General features: G+C 42.7%; 1 protein-coding gene across 5 annotated transcripts in view; it reads left to right on the top strand.

Annotated features, from left to right (window-relative positions):
• JADE1 (jade family PHD finger 1) overlaps window positions 1–18,711 on the top strand; it is a 65,674-nt gene that overhangs the window by 11,769 nt on the left and 35,194 nt on the right. For 4 of the 5 annotated variants that reach the window (XM_003264653.3, XM_003264654.3, XM_030815708.1 and 1 more), the window contains exon 2: window positions 10,548–10,625. In XM_003264653.3, coding sequence (XP_003264701.1) covers window positions 10,574–10,625 — 52 coding nt within the window. In that variant the 5' untranslated portion in view covers window positions 10,548–10,573. Of the gene's footprint in view, window positions 1–10,543; window positions 10,626–18,711 lie in introns of those variants that run through there. The other variant, XM_030815709.1, reaches the window with a different exon arrangement.

Genomic DNA, 18,711 nt, shown 5'->3' with positions numbered 1-18,711 from the left:
CATTTCATTTTTATATATTCTGAAGAGATTAATCTGACCCTAGCTTTCCCTGATAAATTGTCAGAAAACTGTGAGATGAGGAATAAGACATATAGGGCAAATGGGCTTTATCTCTCTTGGTGGTAGCACTGTGTTAAGGAGGATTCTGAAGATATATGCCTGGGGGTGTGGAAAAGAATGACCTAATTTGTCAACCATGCCTGCCATAGGTGGAAGGAGTGGCATATTTGCCAGCTACCTCTTGAACATAGCCTTTTTAAATTTTTTCCAAAGTAGTACTACTGTGGAAATGGATAAGGAGTTGAAATGGCTTCTTCTTTTTTTTTTTTTTTTTTTTTGGGATGGAGTCTCACTCTTTTTACCCAGGCTGGAGTGCAATGGCATGATCTCGGCTTACTGCAACCTCCGTCTCCTGGGTTCAAGCGATTCTTCTGCCTCAGCCTCTCGAGTAGAGTAGCTGCCAGGTTTGAGACCACCAACCTGATTACAGGTGCCTGCCACCATGCCTGGCTAATTTTTGTATTTTTAGTAGAGGCTGGGTTTCGCCATGTTGGCCAGGCTGGTCTCGAACTCCTGACCTCAGGTGATCTGGCCCGCCTCGGCTTCCCAAAGTGCTGGGATTACAGGCATGAGCCACCATGCCCAGCCTGTGTATAGTTTAAACCCTAATTTTCCTGTCTGGGTTAGTTTTTTTCTATTATTATTGCATATATTTTAAGTGACCTCCTACTAATGTTGGCTGTTTTTACCTGTTTCAAAAACTTAAGCTTTTGAAGTATGCGATGACCTAATCAAGCAAATAGGGGATAATAGCATTTTATGGCATTATTACCTTTTCTCTTTTTTTTTCTTCTGCACCTTTGCATCAGATACTCTTTTAAAGCAAGACAAGTCTTTGATAGCGCATCTCAGGAAAGAGGTGGCATCTACATAGTTTATTGATGATTGCTCATTATGGGCTGGTGCTTTGCACTGGGGCAAGAAGTTGTGCTTCCAGGGTCTTTTATATAGTGAGGAGCAGGGAAGAAATAAATCTTTACTATTGGCCGGGTGTGGTGGTGTGCGCCTGTAGTCCCAGCTACTTGGGAAGCTGAGGCAGGAGAATCGCTTGAATCCGGGAGGCGGAGGTTGCACTGAGCAGAGATCACACCCCTGCACTCCAGTCTGGGCGACAGAGCGAGACTCTGTCTCTCAAAAAAAAATATCTTTACTATTATAAGTGTAGTACACAATCATGGTAAAAAGTTAAAATCATGGCCGGGTGCAGCGGCTCATGCCTGTAATCCCAGCACTTTGGGAGGCTGAGGCGGGTGGATCACCTGAGGTCGGAGTTCGAGACCAGCCTGACCAACATGGAGAAACCCCGTCTCTACTAAAAAAAAAATACGAAATCAGCCGGGCGTGGTGGCACATGCCTGTAATCCCAGCTACTAGGGAGGCTGAAGCAGGAGAATCGCTTGAACCTGGGAGGCAGAGGTTGCGGTGAGCCGAGATCACACCATTGCACTCCAGCCTGGGCAACAAGAGTGAAACTCCCGTCTCAAGAAAAAAAAAAAGTTAAAATCATATTAAAGGTTATAAAGAGAAGGAAAAGTTCCCAACTCAGTCTGTCTTGGAACCCTTTGGTCACATTTCTCAGAGATAACCACTATGAACATTTATATTCTTTCAGAAATGTTCTATGAATATACAAGCAATTGCTGTAGGTATTTTCTCTCCTCCTATTATATATAAATGGCCTTATATTTTGGGTTTTTTCCCTGCAGTTTGCCTGTTTTTCTCCCCTAATATGTCTTGGGCATCTTTCCACACCTGAGTATTTAGATCTAACAGAAAAGAATCCTGAGTAGATGGAAATAGGGATAAAAGCTCAAGATTGGAGACCATGGTGACTGACTGCCTTTTCTGTTTTGGTTGTGAATTCATTTACTCCCATGTCAAGGGAAGTTAAAAAAATACATTCCAAGTACAAATGATTGGAATGTTTTGTCATAGCTGCTCTTATTCAGCTGCTGACTCTTAATTGAGTCAGCAATTACAGAGTCCTGGAAGGGGTTTAATAGATTGCCTTAGAGCTCATAAGCAGTGATTGGATTATGAGAGCTGCTTGTGATTCATTCAGAACCACTAAAATTTATAAATTCCTTAAAGTCTTGAAAAATGCTTTCTTGGTTTTTAAATCTGAGTTCAAAAATAACTTATAAAGAATTTAAAGTGAACTAATATAGTACATGGGCTTTATGAGTAATGCTCCTAAGAGTAAATATTATAGTTATTTATTATGTGGTCAGTTATCATAATTTTTTTCTTTTGGAGGAGGTGGCTATTTAATGCTAATGTAAACTTGTCAGCTGAATATTTGTAAGTTTTACCTCTTTCCAGAGATTCTGTATTAGCTTGGGCCAGCATTTTCCTTAAATAAGTTTTGATGTATGACATTATAAAGAGCACATTTTTTTGCTTGAGATATTTAGACAAGATTAAAACATTAACGCTTAAGATTTAAGCTATTTGTCAGTTAAATGTATGACTTTTTGAGTAGATATAACCCTTTAGTTAAATTGAGAATCTGGGTTTGAGTTATAGTAATAGTAGTATTTTTAGATTCTGTGAGCATATGAATTAGATAATGTTGCCTATTTGAAAACTTTATATTTAAGCCATTAACGTTTACTTTAAAAACTGAGGTAAGAAAGCAGCTGGGTTTCCTTCACATTCATTTAGGGCAGGTGGACAGATTTTATTGTGAAGTTATAGGTCATTATATTTGGGTATTTAGAACTGTATATTCCATAGAAGACAAAAGTGACCTATTAAGAATATAATGTGTATTTTTGGGGGAGTATTCTATGATCAGTAATTTAGGAATCAAATTATCAGGTACCTAGTGTTTAGAAAATAATTTGAACTATGTGAACTTAGAAAGGAGTGGCAGGGCGCGGTGGCTCACGCCTGTAATCCCAGCACCTGTAATCCCAGCACCTTGGGAGGCCAAGGCGGGCGGATCATGAGGTCAGGAGATCGAGACCATCCTGGCTAACACGGTGAAACCCTGTCTCTACCAAAATTACAAAAAAAAAAAAAAAAAAAAAAAATTAGCTGGGTATGGTGGCAGGCACCTGTAGTCCCAGGCTGAGGCAGGAGAATGGCATGAACCTGGAAGGTGGAGCTTGCAGTGAGCCAAGTGAGCCATTGCACTCCAGCCTAGGTGACAGAGCGAGACTCCAACTCAATAAAATAAATAAATAAAATAAATAGAAAGGAGTAGCTCATAAAATACTTAGTTTTATGTAAGACCACCTGGTTTCTGAAAATACATTCTTTAGTACCTTTAGGTATTAGATTTTAGCTATTTGACAGAATGGAAGGACATCAATAAATTTAAAAGTGAATAGAGTAGAAGTTATTCCAGTTAAAGGTCAATTAGGTATTAAAGTAAAAGCATCTCAAATTCAATAAAGTGGATTGAACATAAGGTAACAGTACGGGAACTAAGGCATTCATTCAGTAGGTTATTTTAATACATAGTATTGCATTGGGTGATATATAAAAGTATGTAGAGGTCTTTAATTGAGTACCTTCCAGAACTTCTTGAGTGAAATAAATAAAAATGGAAACAGTAGATAAAACTGATACTTTGAGAGAGAAACCAGCCTTTCTGCATATGAGCCATAAGACAGTTAAAATCACTAGGGTGTAATCCTTATTGTAGCTATAGAGTTTATGGCCTGATAAATGGGCCCTGTTCCACCACAGAGGTAAGTAATTCTAGTAACTGGACAGTTTGTTTTCCTCAAATCAGTCCTTGTTTCCCAGGAATAGCATTGAATAAACATCCTCAAATTCTTAATTACCTCACTCTTTTTTTGTTTCTTTTTTCGAGACGGAGTCTTGCTATATTGCCCGGGCTGGAGTGCAGTGGTATGATCTTGACTCACTGCAACCTCTGCCTCCCGGGTTCAAGCGATTGTCCTGCCTCAGCCTCTCAAGTAGCTGGAACAACAGGAGGAATACACCACCAAACCTGGCTAACTTTTTGTGTTTTTAGTAGAGATGGGGTTTCACCATGTTGCTAGGCTGGTCTTAAACTCCTGGCCTCAAGTGATATGCCTGCCTTGGCCTCCCCAAGTGCCCGGATTACAGGCGTGAGCCACTGTGCCCAGCCCTCTTATTCTTCTGTAAAAGTCCTTCTCTGCTTGTTCATGAGGTTCTCATTCTTAGAATCATTACATCAGTCATGACCACGCCCAGGTCACTGAACTTAGTTCACTCAAATTCCTGAGCCACCCTAGGGATGGGTTCCTTCACATAGTGGCTCCTCTCAATCTATTGCATGCAGATTTTTCCCAGTTTCAGTAAGAGGAATGTACATTTCAAGGTTTTCAGGTGCCTTGCTGTCTCACGTGCATGTGAGCAGTAATCTGGTGACTTTTATAGCACTTAACCACACTGAAGCCACTTGTCTGGTTATTTGATGTTTCCTCCAAGTAGACTGTGTGCTCCTGCCATGCAGACATTCCATATCTTGTTCACCATATCTCTGACATCTACCTTGATAAAATTTTCCTCAAATTATTATGTTAGCTAATGTACTGCATTTTAACCCACATGACAGAAGGGATCCAAGGAGAGAGTGATCTGCATATAATCTAAATAGGGGTTTGGGCCAGTGGGTAAAGCATGTGTTTGCATTTCCTGAGGAGGTGGTTCCCCAGCAGCTGTCACAGATGCTCAGTTGTCTTGGTGCATCTCTTCATGCAGTGAGTGGAGTAGAGACATCAGAGAATTGTTAAGTAACTGGTCCAGCCAGGGTTTTTGGCCAGTGGCCTTTCCTGGCAGTGTTCTGTTTTTAATTTTACTTCCTAGGTATTCTTCCTCTTTTTGGGCAAACTCCCAAATGCCCACTAACTAGCTCTTTTGTCTCTGTAGCTATTATGTTTCTGGTGGCAAGTGGACACTCCAGGCTCCGATAAGCTGGATGACTTTGCATCAGTTTTGAGGAAATGTAGACAGAATATCAGGGTGAGCCATGTCAACTGGATCCAGAGTTCTGAGGGCATCTATTGTAGCCACGCTGAGAGGCCTTGTTTCTGACCAGTCTGAGTTGGATTCAATCTCTGTACCCTACTGCAAGGTCTCATTGCAGTGTTCTCTATACCTACCATCATGGTTCCCCCTCTCAGTTACGTCTTTTTTTTTTTTTTTTTTGAAACAGAGTTTCACTCTTGTCGCCCAGGCTGGAGTGCAGTGGCACACGCTCAGCTCACTGCAACCTCCACCTCCTGGGTTCAAGTGATTTTCCTGCTTCAGCCTCCTGAGTAGCTGGGACTACAGGCATGCCACCACCATGCCTGGCTAATTTTTGTGTTTTTTTTTTTTTTTTTCGGTAGAGATGGGGTTTTCCCATGTTGGCCAGGCTTGTCTCGAACTCCTGACTTCAGATAATACGCCTGCCTCAGCCTCCCAAAGTGTTGAGATTACAGGCATGAGCCACTGCACCTGGCCCTCTGTTATGTTTATTTCATATTTGACTTGAGAGAATCTGTTCTCCAGAAATTACTGTAATCTTTAGAGACACACACATGAAACATTTAAGTCATGATGCAAGGCAGTAGTTGATTGAATACTGACAAAGACTCCTTTGACCAAAACTTTAGTCACACTCCTCTGGTCCTCCGCGTGAATGGGCACTACCTCGGGCTTCTCTTTGTATTATTGTTGAATCCAGTTGAAGCAAAAATCCTGTTAAAATCAGTTTAGGGAAAATTCTTCACCTGAGTATCTGACCACTCTGTCCTCTCTTATCCTGGCCTGTCTTCAAGAATAATCCTATCAAATTAGTTTAGCCATAAACCCCTTATCCTTGATATTTCTGTTTAGTAGTCTCCTATCCACTGGCCCCACCCTCCTCCTTGGTTATAAATCACCTCTGTTGGAATCTGAGTTGGGTTCAATCTCCATCCCCCACTGCAAGATCCCATTGCAGTGTTCCCTGTACCTACCACCGTGGTCCCCCTTGAGTAAAATCTGCTTTACCATTTCTAACAAGTGTCATGAGTAATTTTTTTCAGTGATGCTATTAAGGTAACTGCATTGAAAAGCAAGGTGAAAAAGTTCTAAAAGAGGAAGAAAGTTGAACTGAGCAGTACAGAATATAAGTGTTTGGAGTTGGAGTGGTCAGTGGCTTTGAGCTGAGCCCCAGAAAAGAGGTGGGATTAGGATAGGGAGCAAGAAGCAACAGGAGCAGCATTAGCAGAGAATGAGAACTGAAAGAAAGCAGAGTGTTCAGGGAAGAAGCCTGGCCCAACCAGTGCAAGCTCTGGGTTTTGGGGCTTGCTAGAACAGATGCCTGAGTAAAGCTGTGAGAAATCAGAAAACTTCATTTTTGGCTGGACAGTTTGGACTTAGACCTATTTGTAATGTGGAATGGAGGGAGAGATCTGGATATAGTATTTTGATGAGGTTGCCTCATGGGGTGTAATTAATTTGTTGTTGTAATAATTGGAAGTGGGAAGAAATCATAGTTTGGAGAATAGGTGTTTAAAGCTTTCTAGGTACAATTAGTTGAAGGACAAACCCACAGGGCATACGGGGACTTCAGAAGAGTCATAACATTATGAATCAGTAAACCTTGGCAATTGGCTATAAGGTGAGAATGGATGTGTATGAAGATGCTACCCAGAGTAATATGCTGTGTTACACATATGTTGGTACGTATGGTGCTCTGCCCCAAACATGCTCCTTTTTCTGGCTACCACCTCTTTGTTCTTCAGGACTCAGCTCAGTCTTATCAGCCTCCTCTGACTCTTATCCACCTTTTGTATTCCTGTAGAACTCTGCATTTACCACTGTCAGGCACAAACAGTAGTGAATTTCTGTTGTTTTCCTGTCTGCTCAACTAGGCCAGAAGCTCTATGAGGTCAGGGATAGTAAATTTTTTTCATCCAGCACCTCCTAATATATGAGATATTCAAATGTTTGTCGGCTGCATTATGTGCCATCATATCTTCTTGCTACTTTGGGGTGTTGTGAGTAGCCATTTTAATTGATTATTACTTACCCTACTACCGTCTAGATAGTAATTAGCCATTGCCCTGAGAGTCAGGAAAGGTGATGATGCAGATGCTGGCTTTTTTAGTGGGGCAGATGTTTGCAGCATACAACCACTGTATTGTGCAGCTTAAAGAGAGTAACATGTGTTTTGATTTTCTGATACAGTAAGTAATCCTGGGTGAGATAAATCAGCTTGATGTCAAGGTTTAAGTACTTTAGAGCCACAGAGGAGGAAATTCTGCTGAGCACTAACCCCCATTACTGTGCCAAGTTCCCTGGAGAAGCGAATACAGCACTCTCAAACCCTCATTACGCAAGATCTTCAGGGTGGATGAAAATGGATTTCATTAGAAAGAAAATACTATTTTTACTCTTCTTTTACTTGAATAATTTTGCTTAAGAGAGTATTTATGTGTGTTTAGGTGCATCATTGTATTTTGGCCAATGCTCGTGTTCTTTATTTAGTGACTGTTGAAGTGCTTCCTCAGGGAGTTGTGTTTGAAAGCTGGAAAGTAAGCATTTTGATTCAAAAAGATTCTTAAAAGCTACTCTATTAGGTAAATCTAATTTTTAAATTTTTTTATAGAGATAGGGGTCTCCCTATGTTGCCCACTCTGGTCTCAACTCCTAGGTTCAAGCAGTCCTCCTGCCCAGGCGTCCCAAAGTGCTAGGATTACACGTGTGAGCCACCGCGACCAGCCTAGTACCAATTTTTTTTAGCACTCTTTTGTAATGTTGGCTTTGGGGAGCTGAAGCTGTTAGGAGTGAGTGGTCTTCTGCCTTTCCCTTTTCCCTTTTACCTCTTGCTGGATCCTGAGGGGACCCAGAGGTGCATTCTCTAGAAGGTTGGAGAGCTTAGCTGTCTGCAGTTGGTGTTTTTGGCACACACAGGGCAGAGAAAACAGTCGAATAGGGAGTGGGCCACTGGTGTTTCTTGGTTATGGAACCTGAGGGCTGGAGTGGGCTTGTCCCAGGCCAAGTTGCAGATTGCCTGGTTATGGGTGAGTGGGGCTTTTGGAAAAGGGATGGAGTGGGTTTTAGGACTTGACTATGCCTACAGCATGAAACCCCAGCTTGTAAATCGTGTCCATAATATAGCTCATGACCCATACTGATCAGGACTCATGTTCAGGCTTTCTCTTGGTACATCATTTTAATGGCATTTGAAGAATCAATTGATAAAAACTTTAACTGGGTGAGTTTCTCAGGAAGAAAATATAAAATATTGCAATTATAGATTAGGGACCTAAATATTTGGATGAATTGTGTAGATCCATTTTTTAAGTGTAGTGTAGGAAAAACTTTTCATCTACTTTTTTAGGTTCAGTTCATGCGAGTCTGAATTAAATGACAGAAGACATTACAGGAGAAAAGGCAAACAAACTTCACTGATGCTGATATTTTTATGTGCCAGGTGGGGGTAAAGGGAAGGAGACTTCACTGAAGAGAAAAAACCCAAAAAAAGTTAGACCTGAAGGCTTATATACAGTTTTAACAGAGGGTGATAAATTGTGAAGTGACTAGTCAAAGAAAAAGGGAGTTTAGGCTTTTTTGACTGCTCATTGATAGGCCTTTTTAGAGTGGAGCTTTGGTTTTTTAAAATTGCTTTCTTGTTCTATCACAGTGGTTCTCCACATTTTTCTTTTTTTTTTCGAGACGGAATCTCACCGTGTCGCATAGGCTGGAGTGCAATGGTGTGATCTCCACTCATTACAACCTCCGCCTCCCGGGTTTAAGTGATTCTCCTGCTTGAGCCTCCTGAGTAGCTGGGATTACAGACATGTGCCACCACGCATGGCTAATTTTTGTATTTTTAGTAGAGACAGGGTTTCACCGTGTGTTGGTCAGGCTGGTCTCAAACTCCTGACCTCGTGATCTGCCCGCCTCGGCCTCCCAAAGTGCAGGGATTACAGGTGTGAGCCACTGCACCCAGCCCGGTTTTCCACATTTTTTTCTCCACACCATTCCTATGTGCCACACTTCTATTGTTTGTGTGTGTGCGTGTGCGTGTATGTATGTTGAGACAGGGTCTCTGTCGCCCAGGCTGGAGTGCAGTGGTGTGATCTCAGCTCACTGCAACCTCCGCCTCCCGAGTTCAAGCAATTCTCCTGCCTCAGCCTCCTAAGTAGCTGGGATTACAGACACCCGCCACCACGCCCGGCTAATTTTTATATTTTTAGTAGAGACAGAGTTTCACCATGTTGGCCAGGCTGGTCTTGAACTCCTGACCTCAAGTGATCCTCCCGTCTTTGCCTCCCAAAGTGCTGGGATTACAGGGGTGAACCACCATGCCCAGCCACACTTGCAATGTTAACACCGCATCATACATATTGTGATTCCCAATGCAGAGGAGATTGGGATGTACTTTTCTGAGGGGGTGGAAGGGTAGGTAGGTGATGGACTACCATACTTTCTCTGACTTGAAAAAGCTCCCTTTCCTCTTTAGGATTCATTGAACTGACAGATCAGTGCCCTGAAGATGTCAGGTTGATCAGTAATTTTAATTTGGAAAAGCTTTTTGTATTTGTTTAGAGAGCCGCCCTGTGTGAATATAACCGTGAGATCGTCTGTATAAGTTCATTACTGGCCATTCCGTCTCAGTTCACTGCCTTCTTACCTAAATGCAGCCTTTCTCATACTTGAGGGTAGTGCTAGAATTCTGTTATCATCAGCTACCTGGGAGGAGTTGGCCAGATGCGCTGGGTCTTTGTACAAACTGACTTCTTATTTTGGCTGGATTTGGTTGTATTTGTCCTGAAGGGAGCTGAGGTGGAGTGGAGTGGAAACAGTGTTGGATTTGGAATTAGAAGCTCCATTCCCACAATGTGACCTTGGGGAAGTTGCTGCTTAACCTTTCTTGGTTTTAGTTTCTTAATGTGAAAGGGAGGGGTCTGGATCAAAATTGTATAACGTCTGTGGTTCCTTCTTATTCCACCTGTGGGGTTGGAGATGGCTGGAGGAGACATTTGCATTCCCATTACCCCATTTGTTTTGTTTCTTTCGGCTTTTAGGGTTATTTTAGTAAAATTTGCCTGAGAAGCATAATCATGCCCAGTGCAGTGTAAATCACACATCCAGGCACAACCCCACCCCACCCCCCACGTACGCATAAAATATGAATCTGTCTGTAGTGAGGAAGCACAGTACAGTGTTCATTGCTGTGGATTTTTTTCTGCAGTGCTTGCTGCCAGTCAGCTAAAGATTCCTGGAGTAGTTATAGTAATAATGTCACAGGAATATAGAAAGAAACCTGGCATCTTTGGGAGACCTACTGATACGTGACTTCTCCACCCCTCCCCCTCCTTTTTTAACCTGGTCTGTTAATGATTGCACCTAATTATGTATCTTTGGTCTTTTTACTGTTTACAATTCAAATGCTACTTAAAGCCTTTTGTTTGCTTTTGTTTGCTGTAAATCCTGGGCTGCCATCTGAAGCACAACTTGATGATTGTGTATTATCATCTTGGGTTAAGTGCTGTCTCATTGCTTTGCAGGCTGCCTGCTGTTTCCCGGGGAGATCATGAAACGAGGTCGCCTTCCCAGCAGCAGTGAGGATTCTGACGACAATGGCAGTAAGTCCTGCTTTGTTGTTCTTGGAGCCTACCAGGGTTTGGGTCAGGGTAAAAACATGATTTTTTAATGTAATGCTTTAAATAGCTGAGGCCCGTTGCATATCAGGCAGGTCAGAGAAAGCCAAAGCCTGGAGAAACATACCTGAGTGTGATACTGCAGGTCTGTAACCAGATCTTACTGGGTAAGGTTGACTGCAGGCAAGCATTCCTGAGGCTTCCTATTTGTTATCCTGGGAGGAATAATCCAGTTCCAAGAGTCACTGGTGTGTCTGGTTTTCCTAAACATCATTTATGGTACTTCGCAGTTGCGCTTTATGAAAGCGGAACTTAATTAAAGCTAGGTAATCATTAACTGGTTCAACTCAATACAAGGGGAGGTTGAAGACTGCCTAGTGTGATGTGAAAATTATTAAGTACAGGTTCTTAATAGGTCGAAAGTCCCTGCTCTTCACTTGGTTTTAATGTGACTATATTGAATACTACTGCTGTCTGTATCTCAGCTCTCTGGCAACTTCATATTTTCACAGTGCAGCTGAGAACCAGAAGTTAGTTGGCTTCCAGGCAGTCAAAATAAATATCACACAGTGTCTGTGTATTGAGAAGCTAACAGACTACTCAGAGAAGAGCTCCCCTCAGATAACAGAGGGAAATTTTGAACCTAGCGCAGTGCCTGAGCTCTAGCCCATTAGCTTATGTTTTACATTACAAATTAAACCCAGGACACCTTGAAAGAATGTGTGATGGGAAAGGAGCTGGGCCTGCTTTCAAGGAACTCTGCTTTAGACATATGTAAGAAGAGCTCTGATGTGAAAGTCATCAGGGCAGTAATAGAGATGTCTTTTTGATGCACTGTGGAAATAGATACAGATACAGATTCAGAGGAGGGGAGGGCAGGGAAACCTGCAGAGGAGATGAAGGTTGTGTAGATCCTTAAGGATGAAATACTCTTTAGGCAAATAGGGTTATTTTCAGTTTTCTGTGCTCTAAGTTTTCAGCAAATTAAAAGCTGCACATTAGAAAGCAAGGCTTTGCTGCTGTAGGAGCCACCCTGTTCAGAAGAGGGGACCAGGAACATGAAAAACAGAACTCAATGTGGTATTTCGGTTGGTGTGCTTGGCACAGGCATGGGGCTTTTGGGGAGGAGAATTGGCCGTTAAGGGAGAGTGTCAGGTGTGAAGGGCTTGCAATGAGGACCTCTAAGGAATTGAGAGTTTTAGGGTTGACTGCTGATGTTTGCAGCAGGAGAGAAGTGAACTAGTTGAGAGAGAGTGTAGGGGCTCCAGAGGGAAAGACCTTTCCTCTTATTTCAGAGAAAGGTATTAAAGGTCTGTTTCCAAGTGCAGGCAGGTAAAGCCACCTGTCCGAGCCTTTGGGATGCCACTTTCCGAACTTCTGAGGCGCTTGTTGTTTCATAACCCTGCCTACCTGTTTTCTAATGTTTATAGTTTTAGGCATTTTACTCCTTGAGGCAAAAACATCATTTGGGATTTCTTCTCTGCCCCTGTGTGGCGCCTATCAAAGTGTCTTCGTGAGTTATAAGTACTCCATAAATGCTGCTTGCTTGAGTACATAATTTTGTCCTACATTAATTAAAAAAAAAAAGTCTTGCCTGGCCCGGTGGCTCACGCCTGTATTCCCAGCACTTTGGGAGGCCGAGGCAGGCGGATCACAAGGTCAAGAGATTGAGACCATCTTGGCTAACATGGTGAAACCCCGTCTCTACTAAAAATTAGCTGGGCATGATGGTGCATGCCTGTAGTCCAGCTACTCGGGAGGCTGAGGCAGGAGAATCACTTGAATCCAGGAGGCAGAGGTTGCAGTGAGCCGAGATCACGGCCCCTGTACTCCAGCCTGGCGACAGAGCGAGACTCCATCTTGAAAAAAAAGTCTTGCTTTTAGGGTGAGAATTAGTCAGAAGACTGCTTGGTGAATTACCTCCATATAAAGATAATGCCCAATAAAAGCTTAAGAGCCCCATTTAAATATTTTTCTTGGCATTGAGCATCAGGTGTATGCTCACTCTGTCTGCTCTTGTCACTGCCTCTCTTCCTCCTTGGGAGAGCTATGTTAGAAAAGTTTCTCCTGGATGTTCTCTCCGATTTAGAGCCTTCTCTTTTCTGGACTAGCATTGTCCCATAGGATGAGAACGTCCTAATCTAGTGCAACTGAGGAGCTGAATTTTAAACTTTTACTTCATTTTAATGAATTAAAAAATTTGAAGACACATGTGGCTAGTGTCCACTGTGTTGGACGGTGTAGTTCTGGACCTTGGCTTAGTTTAGTCCCTTTCAGTTGTCCAGAGGCTCCTAGTAGCCCAGAAGGCCTCATATTAGTCAGCTCAGGGTGCTACAAAAAAGTACCACAGTCCCCGCTAGTTTAAAGCAACAGAAATTTGTTTTCTCACAGTTCTGGAGACTGGAAGTCCAAGGTACTGGCAGGTGTGGTTTCTTCTGAGGCCTCTCATGGTTTGCAGATGGACTTCTTCTCACTGTGTTCTTACTTGGCCTTTCCTTTGCACAGGCATCCCTGGTGTGCCTCGGTGTGACTAAATTGGATTATGGCCCACCCTATTAGCCTCGTTTTAACTCAGTCACCCCTTTCAAGGCCCTGTCTCCAAATATAGTCCCATTCTGAGATTGGAGGTTAGGGCTTCAAAGTACGCATTTGGGGATGGGGGGTACAATTCAGCCCATAAAAGCCCTAGAAGACCAAATATTTCTTTTTTTTTTGAGACGGAGTCTTTGCTCTGTCGCCCAGGCTGGAGTGCAGTGTGGCATGATGTCGGCTCACTGCAAGCTCCGCCTCCTGGGTTCACACCATTCTGCTGCCTCAGCCTCCGAGTAGCTAGGACTACAGGTGCCTGCCACCGCGCCCGGCTACTTTCTTGTATTTTTTAGTAGAGACAGGGTTTCATCGTGTTAGCCAGGATGGTCTTGATCTCCTGACTTCGTGATCTGCCCGCCTTCTGCCTCCTAAAGTGCTGGGATTACAGGTGTGAGCCACCGCGCCTGGCCAAATATTTCATCTAAAATATATATATGTTCAGGACGGGCACGGTGGCTTATGACTATAATCCCGACACTTAGGGAGGCTGAGCTGGGAGGATTGCTTGAGCCCAGGAATTGGAGACCAGCCTGGGCAACAAAGTGAGAACCCATCTCTATTAAAAAAAAAAAAAAAATTCCACCTAGAACTCTGGTTAGAAAGGAAGGAGGAAGAGAGTGTCCACAGTCCCCACCAAAAGTGTGTCTGTCAAGTCACAAGTCTGTACTGGCCTCTGTCAAGAAGCTGGGGATGGAGAATTAAGGTAAATATTTATAGGTTACCAAAGGGTTAGCCTAGGCTAAACATGGAAATCTGGTGGTGGAGGAGAGGAATGATAGTTGCTAGTTGAAGGTTGGCTGTCCTTTTGTCATACAGCTGGTTCAATATAAAGTATATGTTGATGCTTTACAGCCATGCCATTCAGTCCACGCTCAATGATTTGATAAGGTGGATGATGGTAGTGGTAAACGCAGAGTTCTCATTAAGAACCCCTGGAATGCCAGGCTTAGAAAAAGATGCACATACTCATTGTCATGGAATACACACCCCTTTCCATCCTCTCTGAAGGCAGCCGGTTCACAGCCTCTGCCACCAACTCACTCATTTGCATTGGAGCCTGCCTTTTGTATATAACTGGGTGGCCTGCGTCGTGGGGCGTGCCTCCTGTCCCTGCATTCAGGTCCACAAAATGAGCCCTACCTGGGTTAACTCCCCATACCCTGCCTTCCTTCAGCCGGCCCTGTGCATTTGGAAAGTTCTGCTTACAAGAAAGACAGGGTCTATGCGGTGGCCACACCTCAGCCTCTCCAGCTTGCAGGCCTGACAGAATTTTGGCAGCACTTCCCAGCCCAGTGCACACCATGTCCAAGTGAAGGAGAGGCAGCTGCAGACGTCAGCATGGGGCTGCAGCATGAGCCACAGCCATGGCTGGGACTTGCTGGCCTCTGGTCTGGAGCCCTTTGCCTTGTTTTCTGGCCTGGTCCAGAGGAATACCAGTGTCGTATTTACAGTTGGGGACGGACAGGCATTTTCTGTGCCAGGTGCAAGCCCTTATATAGCTGCAGTCATAGTTGAAGCCTTTCTCCAGGTGCTCTGGAGGCCCAGCCCTGCAGTTGGATGGAGTAATGTTGGGGTGTTTGCAGGCAGCATCTGCAATTGCTGGGCTTCTGGGACTAGGTGGCTCAGCCAGTCTCTGAAGTTACACATTGCGCCAGAGCGTGGCAAAGGGAAACAAGTCCTTAATTTTCTGCTTTCCAGCCCAGGATCCTGTCCTTAGGATTTGGCACATGTGGGAATGGGGTCCACTAACTACTTTCAGTACAGTTGATCCTTGAACAACTCCCCCTACCCTGCAAATCAAAATTCTTTGTATAACTTTTGACTCCCAAAAGTTTAACTAATGATAGCCTACTGTTGACCCGAAGCCTTACTAATAACATAAATCAACATATTTTATATGTCATATGTATTATATACTGTATTTTTACAATAAAGTAAGCTAGAGAAAATATTAAGAACATCATAAAGAAGAGGAAATATGTATGTATGTATATAAAATATACTATTCAGTGAGTGAAAGTAGATAATCATAAAGGTCTTCAACTTCGTCTTCATGTTGAGTAGGTAGAAGAGGAGAAGGAGGAAGAGAAGGCATTGGTCTTGCTGTCTTAGGGGTGGCAGAGAGAAAAATCTCACGTAAGTGAACCGGGCAGTTAAAACCCGTGTTGTTCAAGAGTCAACTATATTTCTAAAACCTAAAGGACATTTCGTGTTATCTTCAGTAAACCTGTAGAGGCTAATTTAAACATCAAGTATCCTTGTTTTTATCAGGAATTATATATTATTGTTTATCTCAGGCCAATAGTAGCTCTGATCAGCACTGTTTTTTGTTTTTGAGATGGAGTCTCGCTCTGTTGCCCAGGCTGGAGTACAGTGGCATGATCTTAGCTCACTGCAACCTCTGCCTCCCAGGTTCAAGTGATTTTCCTGCATCAGCCCCCCTGAGTATGATCAGCATCTTTATATATATGTAGCAAATGGTGTTTTTGTTGGTTTTGGTTGTTTTTAAAATTTGGTGTCTCAAAGGTCCAAAGGGAGATTGGTCTCATTCCTTACTTCACAAAGAATGATAGAAGTGTGCTGATACTGTTAAGATTTTCCTAAAGTTATAGAGCAGGACTTCTTATTCTTGTCTGACTTCCTTAAATTTCAGAGATTTGTTGACTTGCTGTGGGAAGAAGGTCTGGAGCCAGGCTCCATGTGGGCCCTCTCTGGTCGCCCTGTTTCTACACCTGAGCTAGGGTGGAAGCAGTCTGTCTCCCCACCTATCAGAGCCAGGCTCTGCCCCATCACCTGTGATAAGGAATGGGCAGAAAGGAAGCCAACTGAAATTTAAAATTAGTAATTTTCCCACTGACTTGTACTTGGACCTCAGCAGAAATGGTGGGTGAGTGTCAAATGTTTGTGTGTCAGTTGGTTGAAGGCCTAAGTGTATTTAAGTATGTTGAAACATTTCTGGGCCAGTTCTTTGAATGTATGTATGATGCCTTTGTTTGTTGGAAGTGGAAGTGAGTTGGGCTATAGAGCTGGGCTACGCTGGGGTAAAAAACTATGGCAGGTATAGGGTCAGCCACTGGTCTAAATGACAATTATATCAGATGCTTGTCTTCTATCATGCAGCTAAAACAAATAAACAGTAACTAGATTACATTTCCCTAATTTGAGATGAGAATTAACACAGCATTGCTTTACTCTAGTACAAGGCTAGCTTGGCTTTTAAGTAACTCATAGATGGATTTGTCAGGTCTGTGTGCCCTTGCTGTGACACCAGACTGCTGGACTCGATACTTGCCAGTTTTAAGCATCTTACTTTGTTAAGCTGGTTTAACACCCCTAAAGACAGATACCAGCATATTATTTAGTGTCCAGATCAGTGACTGAGACAGGATGACCGCCGTTTGATGAGTGGCAAGGTTCTTTCATAGTTTGCATTTTGTGGTGCAGTGAACACGAAGACTGCCATTCATTCTAATTTCTTTTTTTTTTTGAGACGGAGTCTCGCTCCGTCGCCCAGGCTGGAGTGCAGTGGCGCGATCTCGGCTCACTGCAAGTTCCGCCTCCTGGGTTCACGCCATTCTCCTGCCTCAGCCTCTCCGAGTAGCTGGGACTACAAGTGCCCGCCACCACGCCCGGCTAATTTTTTTGTATTTTTAGTAGAGACGGGGTTTCACCGTGGTCTCGATCTCCTGACCTCATGATCCGCCCGCCTCGGCCTCCCAAAGTGCTGGGATTACAAGCGTGAGCCACCGCGCCCGGCCATTCATTCTAATTTCTGAACCTTTCGTGCATGGCACAACACGAGAAGCTTATCACACACCAGCTACCAAATGTGGAAGGTGTGTGCAGTATGTGTTAGATTTACTCTTGAGGTTTTCCTTATTTTAGATCTAGGGCAAGACAGCATGGCTATTTTTAATATTTCAAAGGGGAGTGAGTGTTGGAGATGTCTGTATAATAGGACCTGAAAGAACGTTATGCCCAGGCAGTGTCCATGGTCATGGTGCTACGAACTCTGAGCCTTTTATAACTTTATATTAACCCAAAGGATTCTGTTTTAATGGAAGTTGGGGATATTAAAAACAAGACAGTGTTTTTCCCCACTCAGTCTTTCCCATGTTTAACATGAGGTAATGTAATATAAAATTGTTTTTAACAGTGTATGTCAAGAATTTTAAGTCATTTAAATTTGTCAGCAAAGTGAACTTAATTTTGGGTAATAATTTTACCTTGTGAATGGCAGTAAAATACTTTTAGACATTATTAGCAGATTTTTAGAGTTCCTAACTCCTTTCCTGAAAGCGAAAAGAAAGTAAAACAAAATTTTACTCATCATATGCTTAAATTAGTTTGTCGTTAAATATCAGCACTCTGGAAACAAAATGCAAACCAGCCCTGCGTAATCTTACCACGCAGTTTTTAACAATAGCAAGCACACCCTTTTTAATAAGTGCATGATGTTTTGCTGTAGTATAAATCACTGACTCCTGGTCTTTTTAGTATTTAAAATATTCTAATTTCTGGTTTGACCCCACTGTCCCACCCCCAATATTTTCCAGAAAGTGTTTATAAATTTTGTTTTAATTAAAAAGGAGTGTTAATTATTTTGATTTTAATAATATTCTGGTAGCTTCCTGACCTCCTGGGAGTGTCTGGGGAGAGCCTGGCTGTAGGGAAAGGTGTTGGTGTAGCAATGTCAAGACACTCCCTTTGAGTCTGTAGCCTGTGGCCTTCCATGAATGTTTCTGTAGATGTAGGTGCATTCCAAGCAGGAAACAGTGGCTCCACAAATCTATCTTTAAATGTATTATTGCTTTATTTTCCTTGAGCTCAAAAGCATATCTTCTATTAGGTGAAACAGGAGTAAATTCTTAGTGCCTGCCACCTTCAGTTCATGGGTTACAGTGATGGTTAGAGCATGATTGACTGTCCTCAACAATGACACTTAAAAAAAAAATTATCTACTTTTCAAAGAAATTTTGAGAATCTGCTGTGTTCACACCACTGACTAACTTAGCTATGCTCTATGTTGTAAATTCTGAGTCTTATACCAATGGCTCTTGATAGATTAACTTTTTGATACAATAAGAAAATGAGAAGGAATAGATCATCAACAAATACCTGCTCCTGGACATGGAAGGCAGAGCAGTTCCCTCGGGTTTACAACCCCCTCCGAGATTCTCACTTGGTTCATCAGCAAAGTCTAGGTTTTATACAGACCAGTTGTGTAAAGTAAAATAGAATTTTTTTCCCCTTACTGTTAATGGATGGTATCTCAGTGACAAATGTTTAATAGCTTTATTGAGAAATAATTGACATACAGTGAGCCTCTGAGCCTCATATATTTAAATTGTGTACTTTGATACGTTTTGACATGTTTACACCCATGAAATCATTGAAATCAAGATAATCCTTCCCTCCCACTTCTCTCTAGTCTTCCACTGATCTACTTTCTGTCACTATAGATTAGTTTGCATTTCTAGAG

The sequence above is a fragment of the Nomascus leucogenys genome, chromosome 7b (assembly GCF_006542625.1).
Source record: "Nomascus leucogenys isolate Asia chromosome 7b, Asia_NLE_v1, whole genome shotgun sequence".
NCBI classification, from domain to species: Eukaryota; Metazoa; Chordata; class Mammalia; order Primates; family Hylobatidae; genus Nomascus; species Nomascus leucogenys.
The sequence above is the reverse complement of the archived record's forward strand: the minus strand, read 5'-3'. Positions and strand labels throughout refer to the sequence as shown.